Source organism: Anarrhichthys ocellatus, unplaced genomic scaffold, assembly GCF_004355925.1.
Source record: "Anarrhichthys ocellatus isolate YVR2014 unplaced genomic scaffold, GSC_Weel_1.0 scaffold1, whole genome shotgun sequence".
Taxonomy (NCBI): Eukaryota; Metazoa; Chordata; class Actinopteri; order Perciformes; family Anarhichadidae; genus Anarrhichthys; species Anarrhichthys ocellatus.
In genome coordinates this window covers 10442198-10461993 of record NW_022280031.1, presented here as the reverse complement: position 1 = coordinate 10461993, position 19796 = coordinate 10442198, and the positions used below count along the sequence as shown (strand labels likewise).

At 40.5% G+C, this 19796-nt stretch overlaps 2 protein-coding genes across 2 annotated transcripts in view; one reads left to right on the top strand and one right to left on the bottom strand.

Annotated features, from left to right (window-relative positions):
* Positions 1-10571, top strand: tgm2b (transglutaminase 2b). Its single transcript, XM_031845550.1, has 13 exons — positions 1-371; positions 3540-3719; positions 4769-4987; positions 5425-5543; positions 5904-6032; positions 6175-6352; positions 6495-6627; positions 7107-7210; positions 7302-7541; positions 7870-8145; positions 8242-8402; positions 8759-8895; positions 9721-10571. Exons 1-13 carry the CDS (start codon positions 362-364, stop codon positions 9869-9871), a joined length of 2037 nt encoding a protein of 678 aa, XP_031701410.1. The 5' UTR covers positions 1-361; the 3' UTR covers positions 9872-10571.
* A 576-nt stretch (positions 10572-11147) lies between these two features.
* The window catches only part of vstm2lb (V-set and transmembrane domain containing 2 like b), a 16331-nt gene continuing 7682 nt past the window's right edge, over positions 11148-19796 (bottom strand). Inside the window, exons 2-4 of the mRNA XM_031871875.1 lie at positions 14116-14276; positions 12569-12613; positions 11148-12333 (exon numbers count right to left, since the gene is read on the bottom strand). Of these exons, the coding sequence (XP_031727735.1) occupies positions 12025-12333; positions 12569-12613; positions 14116-14276 (515 nt within the window). The 3' untranslated portion in view covers positions 11148-12024. The remainder of the gene's footprint in view (positions 12334-12568; positions 12614-14115; positions 14277-19796) is intronic.

Below are 19796 nucleotides of genomic sequence, written 5' to 3'. Positions count from 1 at the left end.
CATGCATCCTCTCATCATTAAAAATCATTACAGAAATGACAGTGAACTTTGTGCCTTTGCACTATTATTCTGGGTCAAAAACTTCAGAGAAAGTACTTTTTCTTTGCTAACCATGCAATTGCACAAAACTCTCCGTACTGCAGTAACGTCACCGTCTGCAATGAATCAGCGGAGGATGTACGGAGGCTACAACGACTCGCGTGCGTGTGAGTAGACACGCACGAAGGGGTGCGTTCTGTGTGGCGTCACGCCCACTATCAGACCTACAAATAAGACCCACAAATAAAACCGAGATGACGGCGAGAAGTGGCACACTATTCCCCTCCGAGATTCACTGACATCACAGAACACAGCAGCAGTCATGGCTCAAGGTAAGTTGGATCCTGACTACTTGTATCTTTAGCAGACAAACTCACGGTCACATTTGGCAAAAGTATTTGCCATCTTAAAATAAGTTGGGTGGTAGTTTATTACTAGGTAGTTAAAAATACATGGGCTACATGTTGATTCGTTTTGACATAATCCATATTTATCCCAAAAGTCAGTACCCCAAGGACTTTGCTTTGCTATTTCCTAATATGGGAATAGTTTGATTGAATGCAACTTCAAGTCTCTTGCAGTGTATTTTGATGCTCAGTGTTCAGTTTTTAGTAATATTGAGGAGTTAATGACAAGGAAGGGCACATTTTCACTAAGTCTTGTCTGTGAGCATGCTGTAGACATGATGTCTGAGAATAACAAATGGGAAACATGTAAAGTTATCACAGCCTGCACATATTATCAACCTGTGTAAGCTGGTTTCAAAGCTGCAGGATAACTCTGATAAGCAGCCGTTTATCAGAGATCTAAAAGCCAATGCATCTGAAAAATGTTTCACTTGTTGTTGCCCTGCTGGGACCCTTATAATAGCGCCTCAAAGCAGCTGCAGCCGCAGCCCGTCAACTGCTGCTCTCTTTACAGGCACACACACATACCACCCGACAAATAGTTTACCGTTAAAAGCTTGTAAAGACATTCAAAAGTCCCCAAACAAGAAAGTAGTCAAACCTCCAGGTGGCTCAGAATCACCTCCAAAGATTGTAAATATGTCTTTGACCTGTGTGTGTGTAGGCAAAATGTGTAGCATGCCAAAAATATCTGAGTAGGTCTGTTGGACATTACATGGCAGAAAAGGCATGCAATTTTCACTTTGAGGGTGCGTATTTAACAGAAAAAAACCCACTGAACTGGAACAGGCTAGTCTGAAGTCATAAAAGAAATGCTTTTGCCTTTTGCAATATTTGATCTTCATGGTCGCAGGATGTGAGGAAGATGTCTATTGGAGCGTCGATGTGCTACACACAAAAAAAAAAAATATGAGCAAATCACCGTTGCAGAATTTGGTTGTAGAATAAACAGCATAGTGATAAATCTGTGTCACCTGTTTTCCATCTGTTGGAAGTTTACAAAGCATTTAGTGGAAATGTATTAACAAAGCATTTAGTTGAAATTTAAAGTGTCTGTGATGGAGCTCTGAATTCAGCATGGGTGTTACCTACAAGACTTAGACATCCATTCATTTCTGATGGGATCATGTTTATTTTTACAAAATTCAAATAGTGTTTACTGTACCAGTGACTAGTTGACACCAGCTAGATGTTGTTTTAATTTCCTTAAAAGGCTCATGCTGGCCTCAGTGCTGCTTACTGAGACAGTCCCTCTGTGTGTGGGTCATAGTTGGTAAAGTGGGACCGAGGTGTGGGCGTGTACAACACTGAGGAATCTTTTGCCCATGCTTTAGAGCATTGTGCTGCTACAAGTTGTGTAACCCAACAGAATAAACTGCAAGCTGCAAAAAAATGCATTCAGTTTGGCGGTACATCACGCATGTACACCATCTGCTACCACAACTGCTTTACCTTGAATGCCACATGCAATGTGGTTTGGGAACAAATCCAAAGTAAGTTTCTTTTATACCAATTACGAAGCCGCAAAAAAACTCTAAAATCACAACAGAAAGCATGACCTCAGTTTACTTATTGCACCATTAGTGAGTTGTTTCTCAAGGTTTTGTGTCTCAGACTTTCATGTGTCATTATTCTTTGTAATAGATTTCACATTCTGTAAGCTGAGGATCTGTTTTATTGGACTCTCTTGCCATGAGGTGCAAGTACAATAAAACTCTTCTCTCTTCAAAAGGAAAAAGTGACGACGAATTTATTTGACCCAAGAGAGATACAGTATTTATTTCCTCAGATGGTTCCTCAATCTGTTCATCTGTGTTCAAATACAATGCTGATATTTCTTTGAATTGTGTGCAGATGAAATGTAAGCTAAAGGACTTGAGAATATACACAGGCTAAGCCGCAAAGCCCTCATGATCCACTGACTCCAGCTGTACTAGAATACATGCAGCGTTGGCATTTGCCCCAATTAGTTATACTAACACGTCTTCAATTATGACCTGAACCAAGGTGGAGATCAGTAAAACATCAGAGCCATGAGAAATACGGAGGAATGATGGATTTCCTGATGTAAAACAGCAGGAAGTCTTTGTTTACCCAAGTCTAGTCTAGCCTTGACACTAGAACCTGTTTTCAGGGCTTTTCTTAACACCAAGGCATAATATATGGGGAGAGGTTAACCTCCTGACATGTCATGGAGCAGGAGGTAGACCCGTACTTTTCCTACCAACAGGAAATCAAAGGGTGGCCTTATATTAGTCACAAGGCGCCCTGGAGAGAAGGAGTGGCTGTGTGTTTGCACATTTCACAAGGAGTGGCTCTCTGTCGGTGTTTACCTCTTGTTAAAATCATACAGAAAGCCCAATTATCTTACCTTAAATGGCTGCGAGTGTCCTGCCGTTTCCACCTAATTTGCAATGACTTTGAGGAAATAATTGTAAAGCTTTACAAACATTAAATCAACCGAGAAGATAAAATGATTTAAAAACATCAGTTTGTAGATTGGAAAGCAGTATAATATATAAAAGCACGTACCTGGCCACGTGACGAAATCCAGCCTCTAGTTAACCACCATTTTCTGGTTAATTCACCCCAAGTCTGTTATAAAAGAGTTATTTGTAATTGTTGGGCCTTGTGAATTCTATTAAATATCCCTCATCCTACACACAGCTATGTTTTACAATTTGCACTTCATCAAGACTATGTTGTGACATTTAAATTGCTCCATAAACATATACACTATCCTCCTATTAAATCAAAATAAGATCCAAGAATACTGCTTAAAGAGTGCTAAAAATAGATGTATATGCACTTTTCTATTGAATATAAAGAGACACCCTTTAGATGCTATGTAGGATTTCATACATTTGTTGTAAAAAACTAAAATAATTCTTGAACAAAATCAAAGTCCGTTTTGACTAGAAGTTTTGAAAGTGTTTGTTATGTGTTGGTAAAAGGATAGTAAGTTATTAATACTCAGTAATGATTGTTCTACGTCTGTGTTGTACATTTCAGAGATATGTAATAAACACCTCGTTAATAGGGCTGTGTGTTACGTTTTTTATGTGCTTTTTCAATGGTCTCTCTTCTTTCAAGCTCTGGACATTGAACGCTGGAACCTGGAGTGTGAGTTCAACAACATGGACCACAGCACTGATCTCAACGGTGCGGATCGTCTGATCGTGAGGAGAGGCCAACTGTTCACAATCAGCCTGTACCTTCGCTCCGGAACCTACCAACCGGGAGTCAGCTCTCTTGACTGCATTGCAGAGACAGGTAGAGCCATATATTTTAGAACTCATTTTCTTAGTTATTTTGGATGTTATGTAGGTTTCTGTTAATGTATCTTGTCAGTCATTTGCACTGCATCAGGACATTTGGAAATGTGCAGTAAATGACCAAAGCTTTCCTCCTATTTAGGAGGTTACATTTGAACCTACTGTGTGTTTCTGCTGACATTATTTCCTTTGCTACTGATTGTGATTTCAGAGATTAGAGGGGAAGGGAGCGGTAATGTTGGTGGAAAGGAAAAGGAAGTTATTTCCTCTTGTTAGGTTTTCAGTGACACCACTGCTGGCGTTGATCAGGAGCGCATTTTCAGTAGCTGTGAGATGTTTTTCTGGTTTTTCCATTGTTATCCTGACCTCCTCTCTTATTGTTCTGCGGGTGTTAGTGAATTTAGCTGTTATTGTTGGGAGCCCCAGATACTGTATGATCATGAATTTGCTGTCAACCCTATAAACACTGAAAACCATCTGCCTCTTCTCCTTGGATAATCTTCCCATGCAGAGTATGATAAGACAGCTGTTACTTGCCATGAAATCGAAAAGAGGAAGTTCTGCTTGCCAACAGGAATGCATGTGTATAATTATAGATAACATTATCAGCCTTTGAAAGACAAATATGTTTTAATAGTTGGAAGTCGGACCCTTAATCCCACCCAATGAGAAGGTATCAGCCTTCCTTTGGTGTAGTTGGCTGTACCGGGTGGAAGATGTGAAGGAATTGACTGTTTGGATTTGAAGGAACACAGATGATTTTAAGTTTACGTAATTTACCAGAGTTCAATTCTGAATTGAGGTCACACAGAAAGACTTGAGTCCCAAACAACTGTGGTCTTAATTAAATGCCATTACACAGTTATGCTGCCCATGCATGAGACCAGATTCCAGAGATGTTTGAACTGTATTGAAGCAGGGTTAGGAAAACAGTATAAATGTACCCTGCAAGTTTCCATTCCCCAGACACAAATGTTTCACCAAGACCCCTAGGCTTTTTCCCACATCTAATCTCAGGACTTTTACCATATTCTCTTTTACATGTAGGTCCTCAACCCTCTGAGCAGTATGGCACCAGGGCCTCTTTTGGTCTGTCTGCCAGCATTGACACTTCCTGCTGGAGCGCCGCTGTCATTAGTCCCCCCGGGGACATGGTGGCCTTGTCCGTCTGCTCTCCCCCTGATGCACCTATCGGCCGCTACACACTGACCCTGGGGGGATCAGGGCGGATCGAGTTTATCCTGCTCTTTAACCCTTGGTGCACAGGTGGGTAAACAGACCATGAGTCAAGCTGTCATGTAGTGGATCTAGTGTAGTGAGTGATCACAGGCTACAGTGTGCTTTGGTGATCATGTTTCATTCCAGAGTGGGCTTTTGACAGCAGCTATTTCGGAACAGTGCTGCAGAGATTAGCCTATATACATGAATGGTAGTAGTTTAATGTAATAATAATAAAAAAAAATAAGAGAGTGATACTGATCTTCTCATATAACTCTTGGCACGATAGCGAATAAGTGTATTTTCCAAAATGACAAACTATTCTTTTAAGTTAAGTGGAAGTTTAAAATTCTATGAAAACAAACTCCATCAACTGCAGGGTGAGAAGAAAATATGTTTATTTTTTTTTCCAAGAAATGAAGGCTGATACTTTACCAGTCATGTTATTAGGACATTGATTTTATCGCAATTTCTCTTGGCAACAGGAGATGCAGTATATATGGACAATGAGCGGAGTTTGGCAGAGTATGTCTTGTCTCAGGATGGAATCATCTATCGAGGCAGCTACAAACATCCCATACCAACTCCCTGGAACTTTGGCCAGGTACCAACACCAACACTGTCAGCCTCACTTCATCTCACACCCACAGTGTGGTGAAGGAGTATGAAACACTCTTATTCTGACAGCAAAAAGATCCATTTATCAAGTGAATCATGACGAGCTGTTATCATTTCCAGCCTGTTCTTTGACATCTGATATACAGTTTGATTAGTTTGGCATTAGCAGTGCAACTACTATTGAGCTTTACAGCATGGCAGAGTTACACATCTAATTCACCGTGTGTTTGCACCTGTCTTTCTTGTTTAGAAGAGGACATGTCTAACCTTGAATCTCTCTTTTGATTATGTTCCACCTCTATACTTGTATCAGTGACAAAACCTAATCAGCAGTATTTGTGTACAGTTTGAAAGTGGAATTCTGGACATCTGTCTTAGGATTTTGGATATGAATCCTAAATGTCTGAAGAATCCTGGCAAGGACTGCTCAGGGAGGAGAAATCCCATTTATGTTTCCAGAGTGCTTAGTGCCATGGCAAGTTATATGCATTTTCTCTTTACTGTTTTTATTTGCATGAATAGGTTCATGCAATACCGATGATGTAATTTCAAACTAATAAAGGCTTGAATTTCAAAAGAAAAATAAACGGTTTACACTCCTTTCCTTTGCCTGGTAGGTGAATTGTAATGATGACAAAGGGGTGTTGCTGGGAAAATGGACAGATGGCTACGAAGGAGGTGTCAGCCCCATGTTCTGGAGGGGCAGTATGGAGATTCTGCGCAATTGGGACACACAAGCCTGTCAGCCTGTTCGCTACGGACAGTGCTGGGTGTTTGCTGCAGTGGCCTGTTCAAGTAAGATAGGAAGGAGTGGAGCTTGGTGGCCTATCACTGGAAAACAGACACAACATAACACAATATATGTAAACACAGTTATGACATTTTGCTCATCGTCTTTGTATCGCAAAACTCATGTAAGTTGTTTTTATACCGTTAGTTTTCAGAGCCCTTGGCATCCCCTGCCGAGTCGTCACCAACTACCTGTCAGCCCACGACAACAACAGCGACCTGGTGATTGAACACTACATCGACGAAAATGGAGAACTCACTCAGTCCAAAGAAATGATCTGGTAGGAACACTTTTTATGTACAGTGTCTAATACCACAGTAGGAGACAGGGCTGTGTACTATCAATGTACTTTAAAATAGTTTTAACAATATATACTCTGAAGATAAAAGGTGTGTTAAGATACATTACGAGGACAGATATGTGTGTACAATAAGGAGATTGTCAGGACTACTGGGAATTATTTGACAGTGAGAGTAAGAAATTTGAGAGTTTATTATCTTGCCCTACCTCAAATTTGGCAATGTGATCACATATTAAATGAAATATTTCTCATGAAATAGAACAGTATTCAATCAGATGTACTTCCCAATACTGTAGTTTGGAAGATCCACTGATTTAAACTGATAGTAGAAATTTACACAGTAGAGAAAAATCAGTTTTGGTAATGACTTCAGAACAAGTCCAGTGATGAGATGTCTTTATTGAAAAAACAGAAAGTGCATCAAGTGAATGAATCCAACTGATGGTGTGTATCTGTAGGAACTATCACTGCTGGGTGGAGAGCTGGATGACCCGGCCTGACATCAAATCTGATTTTAATGGCTGGCAGGCCAGTGACCCTACACCTCAGGAAAAAAGCGAAGGTAACAAACATGCTGCATCAATGAACCCATGAGGCGTTTGTTTGATCAAGGCATATCCTCACAGAGGTTATTTTCCGCCATTTTCCCTTAGGAGTGTACTGCTGCGGCCCTATCCCTGTCAGGGCCATCAAGCAGGGCGAGCTCACGTCCAAGTATGACGCCGCGTTTGTCTTTGCTGAGGTCAACGCTGATGTCATCACCATCATGAAGAAAAAAGACGGCAGCACATCGAAAGTTACTAGCACTACAATGGTGGGCCAGAAGATCAGCACAAAGAGTGTCGGCAGTGACGCCAGAGAGGACATCACTCATTTGTACAAGCACCCCGAAGGTAGAGAGCACTGCTGGATACCCGGCACATGTAGATAAACCTAACTAAACATCACAAGAGCTGGTCCTATCAATATTAAATATTATTAATAAAACTATATGCAAACCTCCTCCTCTATCAGCAGGTCACATCAAGGCCACTTGCTGTGCAAAGTCTTACACTCCCTGTCAGTATTTGTGTTACCCTAATGCAGTTTTTTAAGGAGGTCAGGTTTAAGCTCCTTTACTTATACAGGCAATTTGTCATGTTAAATATAGAGAAATTACATATTTTGGACAGCAAATTCTTTAGAAGCTACAGTTATTTACTGTTGCTTCTATATTTCCAGGCTCTGATGAAGAGCGGGAGGCTTTCAAGAAGGCTAACCACCAAAACAAGCTGCTCCAGCAGCAGCAAAATCAAGGCCTACACCTCACTATCAAGGTGACATCAGACATGAGGAAGGGCTGCGACTTTGATGTATTCGCTGTGGTTACGAACAACACTCAAAGCGAGAAGAAGTGCCGCCTGGTGTTTGGATCCTGCGCCGTGTCCTACAATGGCTTTCTGGGAGACAATTGTGGTTTTAAAGATCTGCTCAATGTTGAACTCTCACCAGGAGCAGGTGAGCCAAGTCGCAGTGTGGCGTTTTACATGTGAATGCTTTATGCTCTCGACCTTTTCATTGTGAGTATTTAAAATGTTGTGTGTGTTCTTCTAGAGAGGCGAGTTCCACTCAGGCTGAACTACTCTAAGTATGGTGGCCCACTCACTGAGGACAACTTAATCCGTCTGGCAGCTCTGTTGATGGACTACTCCACTAGAGATGCAACACTGGCAGTGAGAAACATTGTCCTGGATAATCCTGAAATCAAAGTCAGAGTGAGTACTATGAAGTAAAACCTAGGGCATTTGTATATTTAACTAATGATGCCAAAACAGTTACATAATGTTCAATTAAATGCAATTTCAAAGTCAAAAGAAGCCCTGAAAATGCAAAGAAAAGTATAAAACGGCCAGCTACTCACTAATACCATGATAAGGGTCAAGTCTGAGGTTGATCTTAAAAGCTTAGTATCAGCCATACCAGGGTTACGTTGATACACGATTACAGTATTGAAACATCAACACCTATTCCCACAGTACGTATGAACAAAGCTTGACCCAAGCAAAACTGTAACATACTTACTGTGATACCTTCAAATTAACTAACACCTGGATGTGACGGCGCTCTGCAGATCCTGGGTGAACCGAAGGAGAATCGAAAGCTGGCTGCAGAGATCACCCTCAAAAACCCTCTGCCAGAGCCGCTGGAGAACTGCTGCTTCAGCATCGAGGGGGCCAACCTCACTGCAGGAGACGTCATCTCTGAGAGGTTGTATAAATACGAGAGACAACTCACACAGATCACCAACTGACCGACCATAAATCAAAAAAACACTGTTACACAATTTAGCAAATCATTTGAACAGTTTCTCTCCAAGACAAGGAAGCAGGAAACATTCAAAATATAAGTGAAAGGATTTAGAGCAACAAGTTAGCTCACCAAACAAACTTCATTCTGCCTTTTTACCCAATGACAACACATGGGCCTATCTCGGTCTTCTAAAAATCATCACATTTGTGTAATGGAAGTGTTTGACTTCCACAGATATGTGTTATTGTGTTTGAAGAGTAGTAGCTCCGGTCTTAGTGCAGCATCCATATGTTTGGCTGGATGTGCCCCTGTAGTCAGGACAGGAGGCCTCTGGAAAAGAAAAAAATACAGTACAGAGGTTTACTGAATACATTGAAATACCAGTGAGATGGCTTGTTGTTGCTCAACAATAATCTCTCTATAATTTAATTTGTATACTGTGATCATATTCAGTGACCAAAGTAAGGAGAAGCCAATCAATTACTTTAATCCTGACTACATTTATTTTGCATGATGTGTCTGCACGATGTGTTTTCATGGTCAGTGCTATTGTTCAAAGAAAAATAAAACAGTGAAACTGTTATTAAAGAATACTTATTTTTATAACCTTCAATCCTCTGCTGAGTTTAAACACTGAAGTATCGTCTCTATAAATAGGCAAAAACTGTCCCGAGTCCTATGTCAGTGCTAATTGATAATGTAAATATTTATGCAATCAGAAGACTGTAATAAATCCCTCCGAGCGTGTGACACAAACTTAATATTTAAATATTTACCTTACAGGCTTGGCTTCTCAGTGGGACCTGGGGAAGATGCCAAAGTGAAGATTTACTTCACCCCCACCCACTCTGGGATGAGAAAGCTGGTGGTCGACTTCGACAGCAACAAGTTGTGTCACGTCAAGGGCTACAGAAATGTCATCGTTGGAAAGTAAAGCCTTTCAACCGTTACAGTCAAATAGACGGCAGTGCTGTTACTCTTAAGTCAGAGTTGTTAACCGTTTAGCCATCTAAAGAGAAGCAAAGGCTTTTGTTTAATACATAAAATGCTTTTCTATTCAAATACCTTAGAATCTCACTGTATATCCTGATTGCTTCATGTATATCTATATTTACTCAGAACCATAGATATGTTAATGTAAACGCTTTGTACTTATTAAGGCTAATCAAATCTGTGCATGCACAACTTTTAACAGAATGTGTGCTGTGATCTGAAGTGATGGTTAGCATTTTAGGAACTATGTACTATTTTTCTACTTTTTAAGTGCCACGATTAAAAGAGTTGTTACACATGTTTTGTGATAATGTTTCAACCAGTCAGACTTTTCACACAATCTTCGACCTTGTTGGACAAAATGTGTTCGACTGAGAGCACAAATGCAACGTGTACATCTTTTATTTGCTATTAATGCAACAATCTACCTTTTGCACATTCTGCCAACAGCAGAGGTGATGAGGCATCCGGCGTGGTGTTTGACAAGTTGTTTCAATCATGAATATATTATTTACTGAAGAGATCAATTTAGACAGCTGTAGCCAAACAACTATGATCAAAAGAGCTGGTCTTAGTTTACATGTGGGTGACATACTGCATTAAATTCAAACTGTTAACTTCTCTCCTTGTACCTGGGACACAGATCATTTGAAAAGCCTGTGGATGTCTTTAGGTAATGAGTCTTGATCGTGGCAAACTGCAGCACTACTCTGTACAGTTGGTACTGCTGGTTCTTGTGGCCTGAAACAAATCAACTTTTTGTAAAATTGATATTTCTACCATCAATACGGGTGCATCTGCATGCAGGTGTGGGATTCATCTTCCTAAAGTTAGAGGAAGTGCTGCTCTCTTCTGGTCACAAACAGTAGTTGCAAGTATTAAAAACGAGGCTGGAGAGCTTCTGTATCAGGCATTGTTTTTGTGGTGGAGTAACTGGTTGCAACACACAGCCATTCAACTGTTAAGATACTTTTTAACAAGATACACAAAACTGAATAGCCTATCCATTTACAACCATAGATACAAAAAACCAAACAATGTTTGAAAGGTACGCAGAAAACGTCTTCCTCCAATCCGTAACATGTATTAGGTTAAAATAAATAAAGTGTGATTTTACCTCACAGTTCAAAATGAAGAATCTACAAACCCATTAGTTTGTGCCGCCAATAGTAATAAAATACAACACTGAATATCAGAATAACGAAAAAAGACCGGAGTCATTTCAAATGGATGTATTGAACAGAACAGATACCAAACAGCAGCACTTAGAACAAACACATTTAAGAGGAGAATGTGAGTCAGGTGACAAAAAGATATACTGTGGTTGAGAAAATGATGACAAAAGTTTGGAGTGATTAACGTATACTAGTTGTGTTTCTTGACATTTGGTTAAGATGCACAGAGTAAACTTGATAACAGCAAAAGTCTACAGTGCCAAACATGAATTCACAGAAGATTTTATATTATCTTGATGTGATGAAGGCATACATTTTTATTGTGACAAACATTGTAGTGTTATAGTGTTAAAACAAATATTACATCAATAAAATGCAATTTGAAAAGTTCTCAGGTGAATGAAAAAAGCTTAATTTATTCTTAAGCATTAAAATACTGCAGCTTTTTGCACATGTTTTGGTAAAAGACAGTAAAACTGGCACATTGCAAAGGAAATGGTTTATTTAGTATTCATGATTTCAGTGATAATTCTGACTCTCCACTGCCTGTACTTTAACTTTGTGAGGAGAAGTTTTGGCCATTGAAAGAGTCCTGCTCAGACAAAAAAATAACAAAACAAAAGCTATCTGTAAATACAGCCTAACAGTCACATTAACATCAACCTAATACAATAAGAAGAAAGCACAGAGACAACGAAACAAAGCAAAACAAAAAGAAAACAATCATATGTGCCCTTCATTGGCATTCAACAGCGTTGGCATCCAAACAGCAATATTAGAGATAGACAAACACACCGTGAAACACAAAGCCTTCCAGTTACGTCCTACACCTCGACTCTGTGGCGACGTGTATGTTGATGACAGTCCCTCTTTAGAGATAAGTCATGGACATGCAGACAGACGGGCACGACTGCCGACTCTAAAGCACGCAGCTCTCATTACAGTCAGTGGTGCTGCTAGCTGATCTCCTCTTCAGTTCCCTGCCCTCTGTCTGGTGGCGGGTGTGAGGGTGGCTCCCCCGTGACCGCTGCCCTGGCTCCTGCAGCTTGAAGTCGTCCGGCCCCTGACTCCTCTCGGGCTCCACCTGGAGGTAGGCGCGAACGCGGTGTTGCTGCGCCACGGTGCCGCTGAAGTCAATGACGCGACACTCGTACGTGCCCTCGTCTGACGGCTTGACGCTGGAGAGACGGAGCTTGTGGGAGATGTTGCTGCCGGCTACTTTTACCACCTGATGGGGACAAAACATTATGTATTCTTATTTGAAGCCGTATGGTAAACATACAGTAACATGTCTATATCATTCTAAACTCCTTAATTATGGATATGGGTAAAATGGATAACAGAAATAGATCTAGCAAAAGCTTGGATGTCTTTCATCTTCATTATAGTGAAAGAAAATAGTTTTCTTTGATATCGTCTTCCTTGTTTGTGCTTGTTGACAGTTGGCGCAGAATCAAACTCACACTAATTTTGGTGGCGTCTTTGGAAGTTTCCTCCAGGGCTGCAACCTGCACAGAGATATGGATGATGCATTAGCAACAGATGCACTTTTCTAAAAGCATCTCACAAAAGCAAAAGATTGCAGCGGACAAACATGTCTGATGTTTTCAGCGTGTTTTTTCCTCCTTGTAGTTACCATTTTCTCTCTGGGTGGGTACGCATGCTCATATGTGCATGTTTAAATGTGTGTGTGTGTGTGTGTGTGTGTGTATGAGCACACACTCTACAACCCTAAGCACGTAAGCCTCTGAGCAGGAGAGTGTGTGTGAAATGCGTATGCAGAGGCACAGAGGTATTCTTTTGGGCATAGGTATGAATTATGCATGGAGCAGACAGATATTTTGAAAATCTTTCTCAGTGCCAATTATAGTGTCTAGAGGCACAATAGGGGAGCCTGAGTTCCCCCATATTGGGAGAGAGTCAACCTGTTCCCCCAGTGCTGGCAAATGCTAATCAGCAATTATCCCTTCGTTTCCGTGCCAGAGGGTTTCTGCCGTGGCTAACGTTGCATTTTCCCCCTGCCTGATATATAGCGAGCTTTAGGTTCAGTCCGAGCTGTTCTGTCCAAATAAATTGAATTGCAAAAACTGAAATAGTGATACATAAAATGGACTTTGTGACTCTACTGAACAGATATAAAAAGAAGTGTTTAACCCTGGGTCGCTGAGTAAAATAAAAGCCCTCATGTATGAGAAAATAGCTGTCACAGATTATGTTTTCTGCTTTCAAGCACTAACCATACGCATCTCAAAGATAAAGGGACATGTTGTTTTGTAAGATAAGAACTGAAGTTGATTCTTTGAAACCATAGGCAACACACAAAGAAATGGTTGACTATTCGCATATGAAACATTCGACAATTACTTGCAGAAGGCCCGGGAGATGGGAGACAAGGAAGCTGTTTTTTAGGATAATTGTTGGGCTTGTTGAATTTCTTGCTCTTCTTCCTCTACTTAGTGTATATGTATATCTACACACTACCTGAAATGATATACAGACAATGTTATTGATGTTTTTCTTGTGATTTGTACGTGTATCACTGGATGTCTTGCCGTCTTTATGATGTCTAATATACAGTGTAGTGGTGTCTTGTAAGCACCTTATGCACTCAGTCATCTTACCGTAATCTACGCTAATACATTTAGTCCCAACCTGTTTTTTGTCTGTTATAGGCCCACAGCCCTATCTGTTTAACCTATGTAACCCTTCATCAGCATCATCCATAATATGTTCTTCTCACGAATGGATCATAAATGGCATGTTATTTATCATAATTCACTATCTAAAATATTGTTACCTCTTTTTTTTTGATACAATTGAATTGTCCGCATTCAGGGGGCTCAAATTTGCTAAAGATCCCATCACACCAGTTTGCAATCCTATTTGGATGTTTATCACAAATATATGGATTTGCTTTTAAAATATAAACTCTTTTTACCGACGGCGGTACACGTATTCTCCCGAGAATCACTGCACACATCAAACAAAAACGCTTTCTTTGGCGTCTTACATTATCAGCGATCTGAGCAGGCTTCTTATGCCAGTCTCTGATGTACCACCACTGGATCTCCAGCGAGTAGGCGGGAGAGCCTGCCCCACGGAAAGAACACGCCATCTCTACATCCTCACCGCTCTGCGTCGTGATGTCATGTGGCACCTCTGTAAAGAGAGCTGCAAGAGTATAAAAAAAAGGACAAAAGTTGAGGGGAAATGATGGGCTTAAGACATCCCTGAAATGACAGAAGGACAAATCCTCAAGATTTCTATTTCTCAGGGAGCTCAGTGACAATATTTCACTGGCGATGTTACTGCATCACACTTCAGGGAAGAAACTGTGACACACGGGTACAAGGTGTTGGTAGCCAAGTAAATATAGCAACGAGAAATTCAGAGAGAAGGTATCGACTCAACAAACCAGTGCCAACTGTTAGATGAAAGCGTTGCTTAATCTACAGCGTAATTATCTACAGTGTTCTGCATGTTTCACTCTCTTAGTCTTTTGGCAGAAACTGTAGTTGCAAGCTCAAGTGTCAAGACTGTGATGATATGCTATTAATACATCTTAATAATGTAATCCTTCTTTCCATGGTTCAGCAGCCCGAGCTGAGCTGAACATTGTACCGATGTAGTCATTTGGATGTGTCATAACACTTCAATCCCACGCACACATAGTGTAATACCACCTACACAGAGAACATCATTCTCTCTTTGGCTTCCTGTAATAGTCAATAATTAAAATTAAGTCTACATTTTCCATCATATATCATCTGACTCAGAATGCAGTATGTGTGTGGGAGGACACTTTGTGATCCTTCTTGTCTATGGATGAAGAAGCAAAATGGAGACTGAGCTAAATGCAACTCTTTAAAGACATTAAGCTTTATTAAAACACATTCATAATTAACCCCACTAACCCGGAACAAAGAGAAAGAATGAATCAAAGCATGAACCAGCAGGTTAATGGATGAAATTACAACTAAATTAAAAGGGACGGCTCGGAGGGATCTTCTTTCGAAACCTTTTATACCCCACATAAGTTCCACATCACCACATATGTTCGGTGTTTGACATGTTCAACATTTAATTGACCACAAGAGCAGGATTTTAGGTGCTCAGATCAAATTGATATGAGTGAAAACTATACATTTTCATTCGCAATACCATATATAAGGCTGGCATATAAACATAAAACCCAAAGATATTGAAAACAGAAATTAAGTTCTACACAAAAATTCAATACAAACGTCACGCCAAGGTTGTATAAAATGAAATATAAACTCAGCATAGTGAGTTAAATGAAGTGCAGGCATATTCATACAGTATCGACCCTTCTAATTATAATATAGTTAATATACTGCATAGTGAAAGTATGATGTACACACACACCATCCGAGGAGATGTGCATTGATTTAACATAAATTTACAGTATCACGCCCACCTCATTTACACTCCCTACTCATGTGTCGCTGACATCCTCTCTCTCCGTCTCACTGATTGCATTGATTTTAAATGAGACTATTTAAGAAATATTACAGGAATAAATCATTTTTATAAAGAAGACAGGAGTAGCTATTGTATTATTTTCTGTTTTTCTGTCTTTATTGGTCTATTTTGTAAGGAGCTATTGTTAATTTAGTTTTCTTTCCTCATCTTTTAAATACATTTTTAAGAAATGCACAATGTTACATCTGCATCAGGTGTGCTTGAATGGTATTATCATTATCTACTCACTCTGGAGATTTGAATTGTGTCACTTAACTCTTTAGTGAAACAGTGAAAAGTTTCATGCATGAAGTGTGATGGGACAATAATCTCTCGTCTGTTCGGATTCAACCTCTGAGCTACAGAATAGTGCCGTTCCAGGGAGACACACGGACCGAGCATGTCTAGACCAGGTTAGCGAAGAGAGAAGTCCGACGCCGTATCTGTAATTGTCGTGCCCTTGATGCACCACTGCTTGCGGCCAGGCAGTGGCCTCATTTGTCAAGAGGAGACGTACTGGAGGGATGGAGCCATCCTGGGGCCAAGAAGGGTGGAGGAAGAGGAAAGAGAGGAAAAGGACAAGGGCAGAGGTGAATCGAGGCGAGAGTGTCGAGAAGAAAGAGCTGAGAAAGATGGACGGAAAAGTGAGGAGAAGTGATAGGAAATGCAGGGAGAAGAGCTGTAAAGCAGACACATCGGATCCACACACAGTGATATGAAGGAAATAGCAGTGTTAGAAAGAACTGTTTGTAAAGGAATGACATGAGGAGAGGTACGAAGACAAGAGCAGCATGTAAAGTGCACTTAACATTGTTCACCATACACACCATGTACTTAAGTTAATGTTCTCCCAGTTTGGGCTCTGCTAAAAGCTTCAGCTATGTTCAGAGTAGCCTACTCAGTGCACTTTACACCCCTGGCAAGGTACGGAGTCATCTATTAAAAGTCACAACAGCATTAAATGACTCGTTCTTCAGCAGAAAGATCAATTATAGACCATTAAACTAAATGTTTCCATACTGTTTAATTAAGTCCTTGAAATGTCTCCTTCATTATGTAAGGTGTCAAACTATCATACATGCGTTTTTGTCACGGCAACATGGTGGTCCATTACGTACGAGCAGACAGCTTGATGATAACTCGTTCTTTTACTTTTCTCTCCAGCTCTCCTCTATTATGCAAATTCTCCTGAGATTGAAAAAAAAAAACAGGTTAAGGATATCCAGGTAAGGATACATTTCAGTCAAACTCAGTGCACCTCTCCAGTCCTGTTCCACCTCCATCTTACAGCACAAGTCCTTATTGAGACGCTGACAGACACGAGGGCAGAGAACATACTCTCTCGCTGGTTTCTGAAGCTCATGTCAGGAGGAGGCAGCTGAACAGAGAGCGCACGATACAACTACTACAAGCGGGTCCAGAGAAGTGTGCTGTACAACAGCCTGAATCTATGGTCTGTAACAATACAAAAGATGATGCTGCGATCAAAGTGAAAACTATATTACCCCCCCCCCCCCCAAAAAAAAAACATGGAAAGTTTTAAAAGATGTACCACTGAATGCACCAACAAACTTCTTGCCAAAATGTCTTGTCTAATTCTTCTACTGGAGTGTGAAATAAGAACTGAAACAAATAGAAACTGGGCATTTTACAGATTTGACAGACTGTTTTCTTTTTAAATTTTCAAACTATCACCACATACAAAGACAAATAGAAACAGGAAAACATTTATCTGCTTCAATATCTTGTTATCTATCTTGTTTTTCTCAGTACAATTTTTAATGTCTGGAGCTGGTCTGTGAAAAGCGTCTTGTGATTCTGCCGCACAGTGGGAAATATTTTTCTGGGACAATCTCCTGTAGCGCTATAACTGTTCCTTCGATGCCATCGTAGACTGTAATCACAGCCGGCGTAATGATTCACTTTCATCTGACGATGCACGTGTTTCCTGATGGAAGGAACATCTTTCAGGATAACAAAGCAACCCGATCTGAACTGAAAACGTCCAAGAGGTTCAGAAATAGCATCTGAGGAAAAGTTCTGCTGATTATAAGAAAGTTAAAGGAGGCAGAAATGAAACTGTAATGTGACACTTTAAAATAAGGAAGGAGCTCACAGTCGCAGTTATTTTAGAAACAGATGCACTGTGTGTTAAAATTCTTAAGCAGACAATTATTTCTTGAATTGAATTATTTTTTTAGTAAGGCTGAATCAATACTTGGTGACTCTTAATCAATTAATTACCATACATTTCTAACTTTATGTTTGAAAAAGCACTTTGTTAGAGTGTTTGAAGAGGTGCTGTATGTTTTTATTCAGATATGTTCTTTTCTATTATTTCTTTCATTTTTTTTCTTCCTTTATACATCTTATTATTCAGGACTGTCACTCTGTCTCTTGGATGCCCGATGAAGAGCACAGAGGGTATGACATCACCATGCCTTGCAATAATGTGTTTTGAACATATGGTGCCAGAGCTGAAGCCTGGAATGGCAGAGAACCTCACTGTGCATAAAGAATATGAGAAAAACAACAAAGGGTGGCATTTCAATCATCTTGAGTTTTCTTAGCTTTCGATGCAGGCGCTGGCACTTTTTTTTTTTGGTCCTGAAGATACAGTATCAACAGCTAGCGGCAGAGCACAGACAGCAGCATCTGTCACTTTGAACAGGCTGCGTTCCTACAAACACAAGGCTCTTTGTGGGACACACAGTAAAAGACACAAAAACAAGTGAGCAGAAAAAGAATGATGGAAAGAAATCAGAAAAATAATTCTTATCTTATCTTATTTGTCAATTCTTAATCTTAATTGACCAAAGTTAATGGATTATATTATTCTCTTTTTACCTGCCTTAGCAAGACTTCCCTAAATCGCCTACAAGTGGTTGAAAACTTAACAATCAACTCAATTTGATTGAGATTTCAGATTGATTGTAAAATGATTCTCCTGAAATCAACCCTTAACACCCTTTTTTAATGTAAGAAACAATACCTGTCTACAACTTCCAACCAAAGTAGAGTATGAAGGAGAACTGGTGAAGAATTAATGACGCTAGCTGAGTCGCCAAAGTCATTTGAAACCACAGTGTATGAAGTCAAAGTCAAGTCAAGGAGATAGCTGCACGGGGAGTCCTAAAATACACTCGGGAGTCCAAAGCAGTCGGACAGGCTTATAGCAGCAAGGTAATTCCTGCACTTTCCCCATTTCCCCCTGCCAACCAATAAGACCCCAATTTTGCAAACGCAAGATTTTTCTCAATCTTACACCTCTTTTTTTCTTGTTTAAATCCTTTCTTAGCTCTCTCTCTCTCTCTCTCTCTCTCTCTCTCTCCAGCTCAATAACATCTCCCACAAATCTCCCCCTCTTGTTGTGGACACTGCTACTACTCTCTCTCCCTTTTCTATTGCCCTTTCATTCTTACATTCTACCTATTAGAGGTTCCTTCTACCACTCAATCCTATTCTGTACTCTCACCTTCCTTCCTCCTTTAATTCAGTTCCCCTCCACACTGTTTCCTCCTCTCTACGGCCCTCTCGCTGAGTGGGCAATCTGTGTCTGTTGGCTCTCTGGTGTGTGGTATAAAGAGATGCTTCCAACTCTCAGAGTATAGCTCACTACATCTCCTGGAGCCTTGCCCACTGGCTCTGGCAGGTGTTCAGCATCCTGGGAGACTTACCCTGTGTGTGTGTCTCTCACTGTGTAGTGGTGCCCTGTGGCTTGTAGTCAGCGTACAGTGTATGTGTGTAGATGGAGCTGTGCGGATTTGAAATGCATGTCACATATAATGGTGCTACTGTGTGTTTCTGTTGCATGTTTTATGCAAGCCATTACGCATAGCGTGTCCCTCTACATGAAAGAAAGGAATGGATGTGAGGCAGAAAAGAGCCTTTCCAATTATCCTTTTGCAACATCTCTCTCTCTCACACACACACACACGCACACACACACACACACTCACACAACCTTCTATTTCTGTGAGGAAAATCGTTGACAAAATGCATTCCCTAGCCCATAAACCTAATCCTTATTCTAAGCTGAACCTTAAAACCAAGTCTGAGCCCACAAACAGGCAATTGAAGGTCTGTCATGAAGAGAGGACTGGTCAAAATGTCCTCACTCTTTAAATGGGTCCCCACAAAGCTGTAAAGGCACACACACTCACACACACACACACACACACACACACACACACACACACACACACACAC